This window comes from Atheta coriaria, unplaced genomic scaffold (genome assembly GCF_025399875.1).
Source record: "Atheta coriaria isolate IRGN ID8LTWV9N9 unplaced genomic scaffold, Caltech_Dcor_3.1 hic_scaffold_2_pilon, whole genome shotgun sequence".
NCBI classification, from domain to species: Eukaryota; Metazoa; Arthropoda; class Insecta; order Coleoptera; family Staphylinidae; genus Dalotia; species Dalotia coriaria.
In genome coordinates, this window is record NW_027045444.1 from 2,718,472 (window position 1) to 2,723,540 (window position 5,069).

Here is a 5,069-nt window from a genome sequence, read left to right on the forward strand (position 1 = left end):
AATGGCAAAAATTGAAAATTGCACCCTTTTTATCACTTAAATGTGTGTGTTTCTTTCTTCGACCTTTACTCATTGAAACAGCAATTATTTTACATTTTATCGATAGAGAATTTTCCGTTCTTTCATAATCAGCAATTTGTTGGTTGCTAACGCTTTACTTTAAGAGATATAATTACAAAAATCGTCGCAGAAAAAGTATTAAGCAAATTTCCGTTTTAACTATTCTATCTTATAGAAAAATTGTCCGTAAGATCAAGACGCCAAGGATCAGATCTTAATTATCTCTTTTAGTTTACGAGATATTTGCGATTGAAAAAAATTCGGCATAAAAATTGATAAATGTCACTTTAGCACTTTTAGTCGCGTTTTTCGACCTTTTACTGTGTTGAAATACTATTATTTTATATTTTATCTGCTGGTAGAGAATTTTTCCAATCTATCATAATCAACAATTCGTTGGCGTGCTATCGCTTTTAGTTTGCGAGATATGAATTATTGAAAATCGTCGAAAAAGTATCAAGCACCCCCTTTGACAATTTTTTCTTAAGAATGAAAATTTCATCTCCCTCAGATTTCCGTTTTAACTATCATATCTTATGTAGAAAAATAAACCGTAGATTAAGACGCCGCGATCAGATTCACTATCTCTTTAGTTTACGAGATATTCGCGATTGAAAAAATGGGCAAAAATCTCGATAAATACCACTTTTAGCACTTTAGTCGCGTTTTCGACCTTTACCGTAAGAAGTAATATTATTTTATATTTTTTCTGATGGAGAATTTTCCAATCTATCATAATCACTAATTCGTTGAGTTTTATCATGTTTAGCTTTACAGATATGAATTATTGAAATCGTCAAAAAGCCCCAAGCACCCCCCTGACAATTTTTCTTAAGAATGAAAAATTCCTCATCCTTAGATTGGGGTTTTAACTATCCCATTCATAGAAAATAGTCCGTAGATTAAGACGCTACATGATCAGATCTTAATTATCTCTTTTAGTTTACGAGATATTTGCGGATGAAAAAAATGGGCAAAAATTGATAAATGTCACTTCTTTAGCACTTTAGTCGCGTTTTTCGACCTTTTACCGTAAGAAATACTATTATTTTATATTTTTATCTGGTGCAGAGAATTTTCCTATCTATCATAATCACTAATTGAAGGTATCGCTTTTAGTTTAAGAGATAAAAGGAATTATTGAAAATCGTCGAAAAAAGTATCAAGCACCCACCTCTTTACATTTTTTTCTTAAGAACGAAAATTTCTATCTCTCAGATTTCGTTTTAACTATCCTCTATCTTATAGAGAATAGTCCCGTAGATTAAGACTTGCGATCAGATCTTATAATTATCTTTGTAGTTTACGAGATATTCAAGGATTGAAAAATGGGTAAAATTTGTAAATGTCACTTTTAGCACCCTTTTTGGTCGCGTTTTCGACCTTTTACTGTAAGAAGTAATATTATTTTTATATTTTATCTGATAAAGAATTTTCCAATCTATCAAAAAATCAGCAATTCGTTGGTTGCTAACAGTTTTAGTTTAAGAGATATATGAATTATTGAAAATCGTTGAAAATAAGTATGAAGCACCCCTGGCAATTTTTTCTAATAAAACTGAAAAATTTTATCTCTCAGATTTCGTTTTAACTATCCTATCTTATAGTACAGTCCGTAGATTAAGACACTGTGATCAGATCTTAATTATCTTTAGTTTGCGAGATATTCGCGATTGAAAAATTGGCAAAAATTGATAAATACCACTTTTACTGTAAGAAATATAATTATTTTATTATTTTATCTGATAGAGAATTTACCAGTCTTTCCTAATCTGCATTTCACTATTAATGTATATCCTATAAACAATTTAATGACAAATTTCATTAAAAAATTTCATTTTACACAGATTTCATTACCTATATTATAGATTATGTGCGGTTAAAATTCTGCTTAAATATGCAATGAATAAATATAAACTTTCGCATAAAACTTAATAAAATTAATAAATAACTGGATTCTGCGCTGTTACGCGCAGCTTGTTGATGAGTTAAAGATTGCGATGCGATTTTCTCAGCTGCCGTCACACGCCCGGAATGCGGAAGAGACAAGTGCGTTCACGCCTTGCAATCGACACCACAACATGCAAAACACATACGCTTACCAAATAGCGGAAATAATTTAAAAAACAATTTCAAAAACAAATTAAATTAGTAAAATTAAATTTAAATTAAAAAAAATATTTTTCAGACGAAGATTGGAATGCTGATCAGGATACAGGCCTATACCTCATCGATCAACCAACGTATCCATCACCAGTACCCAAATATGATTATCGTGCCGAACAAAGGAAACCCCGTCAATTCGATCAGAAAGTCACTCGGCAACATCTCGAGGAGCACATCCGGAAGAAACTCGAGCAGAGGAATAAATACCACGGGCAGGAATCTTTCAATTACAAAGAGGATTCGTCATCGTTGAATCGCAATCAGTACAGGAACGAGCGTAATATGTCCAAGAGTCCTGAATACAAGGATTACAAACAGGATTATGGTGATTACGACCGAAATGGACGGGAGTATAATAGAGATAATAGAGATAGAGATTATCCTGATAGATATTATGATGTTGAGGATACGTTGAAGAGTCAACAAGGCCGTTCCGATAATTTCAATATGAAGAATAATTCACGTGAAGGGAGGAATTCACGTGAGATAGTTGATCGGTATCATAATGATAGACATATTGAACGTTATCCGGAAAGATCTGATAAACATAAAGATCATAAGGATAGGCAGGATAGACAGGAGAGGCAGGATAGGCGCAGGGAAGTATCAAGTCCGGATGAAGAGGAGACATTCCAGGATAATTTTAGTGTGCTACATTTTTCTCCAAGGGAGAGGTTTAATGACGCCAAGGAGAAGTTTTTGTTACTTGAGAAGAAGACTAGTGGGAACTCTCAGGACTTTTTTACTAGGGAAATGCCTATTTCTCCTAATATTTCTAAGGATAAAAGGTAAGTGTTTTTTGTTTTTATTTATTATTTGTTTTATTTGTTCGGATTTTTGTTAGAAAAGAGTGATTTTTGAATTTTTTAAAAATTAGTTTGGAAAACACTCAGTATCTTTTGTAAAATTAATGTTATTTTAAGTTTCTTCTCATCATTTAATAGTTAAAGAGTCTTTCTATATAATGCAATTTTTATCTAACTTCTAAACCCTTGGGAAGTGCGCTAAAATTTCTTTTAAAAATTGATATTTTTTGAAATTTTCAAAAAGTTTTCGCGAGAAACACTCCGTATCTCCTGTAAAAATACTATAATTTTAATATTCTCTTTGTCATTTTTTAGTTAAAGAGTTCTTCTATCATATACAATTCTTTTCCATTATCTAACTCCTTTCTAACTACCCTTGAATCCCTACCAAAACTCCCCAAAAATTATTTTGTTCAACTTTTTTTAAATTTTTTAGAAACTCAAGATATTATGACGATGAACCTATACCAGCACCCAGAAACTTCAAATCCTCCCAAGATGAACGTAACCCAGAACGCAGGACCAACAACTCCCGGGGAAGCCCCAAGCCCCCTCGAACGATACAGATCCAGCCAACAAAAAGTAGACAAATACGACGTTAAAAGAAGATCCATGTTTAATTTATCCACATCAACATCACCCAACGACAGGGATAACAATTACTACCCTGAAAGATATTCCGACGACAGAAACAATCGAGACAACCGGGACAACCGAGACAATAGAGACACAAGAACATTGAATAAAGAATACAAACGAAGATCCTACATGGATCAAAGTTATCAACCTGAAGACGATGGTTTTGATGATCCTCCAGTACACGCCCCAAGAATGAAAAACACAAAGGAATTCAAAGAACGTGAAAAATATCAAAATTGGGATAACAATCCACGAGACACATCCGATCGTCCTGATTTCCGTGATGGACGTGAAGGAGTCCGTGACATGCGTGAAATACGTGAATCCCGAGACGTTCTCATGCGTGAAAAGGAAATTCACGCCAAACCAACGCTATAGGAATAGTTATGCAGAGCCTAGTATCCATCAGGATAACCGGAAGTATCCTGCGAATAACGGTAGGACACGATTTGATATCCTGCACAGGACGAATTCGACTGTGTCGAATAATGGTAGGGTTGGCATTGCCAGTGTACATCCCTATTGAATTGTTTTTATTAGAATAATAGAGTTTTACTACGCTTAGAAATTAATACACAGAAATTTATCGGTTGCTGGATGTTTTAAATGTTTAAATTAATCGGGATCTGTACATAATACTTGTAAACGAAGGTTTTGAATCTTTCAAGGTGCTAACAGTTAATAGTTATTTATATTAATATTAATATTAATATTATATACAATGTGTTTGCTCATTTATTAATGAATAATTGTATTTTTTTAATTTTTATTTTATGAGTTTTGAGTATTTGAGGATAATTTAATTAGATGATGGAGATGTTGTTATGATGGAGGTAATTAACACAAATTTGAACTAATATATTATTGCCATTTATTTTATTTATATTTTTAATATATTGATTTTTAATGGAATAATATGCGTATGAGGATGATTATAATATATAAAGTCATAATTCTATGAATATAAACAAATCAAATTACTATTTTATTAATTGTAACTCTTTTTATAATATTATTACAAAATGTACATAAATATTTCAATAAAATATATTAAAATCCCTTTTGTTTTGTTATGTTTTGAGGTGGTTCGGGAAACACGCTGTATGTCTTGTAAAAGTGAAGTAATTTTAAGGTTCTTATTTTCAAATGAAAGCTGAAGATGTCAGCTACAAAATAAGCATGATATTTTTACTTTAAACCCTTTGGAAGTGCCCTAAAATGCCCTTCAAAAGTTGCTATTTTTTTAAACTTCTAAAAAGTTGTTGTGGAAAACACCCCGTATCTCCTGTAAAAATGGTACAATTTGGGATTTTGCTACTTTAATTTATAGATGAAGAGTGCCTCTACAAAATGAGTATATAACCTACCCCCTCAACCCCAGGGAAGTGTCCTAAAAAT

General features: G+C 32.3%; 1 protein-coding gene across 1 annotated transcript; it reads left to right on the top strand.

Moving 5' to 3' along the window:
• Positions 1-1,959: 1,959 nt before the first annotated feature.
• LOC135803250 (uncharacterized) lies at positions 1,960-4,730 on the top strand. The gene is made up of 2 exons (XM_065316846.1): positions 1,960-3,014; positions 3,469-4,730. The coding sequence occupies exons 1-2, from the start codon at positions 2,509-2,511 to the stop codon at positions 3,632-3,634; spliced, it is 672 nt and encodes a 223-aa protein (XP_065172918.1). The 5' UTR covers positions 1,960-2,508; the 3' UTR covers positions 3,635-4,730.
• The last annotated feature ends 339 nt before the right edge of the window (positions 4,731-5,069 follow it).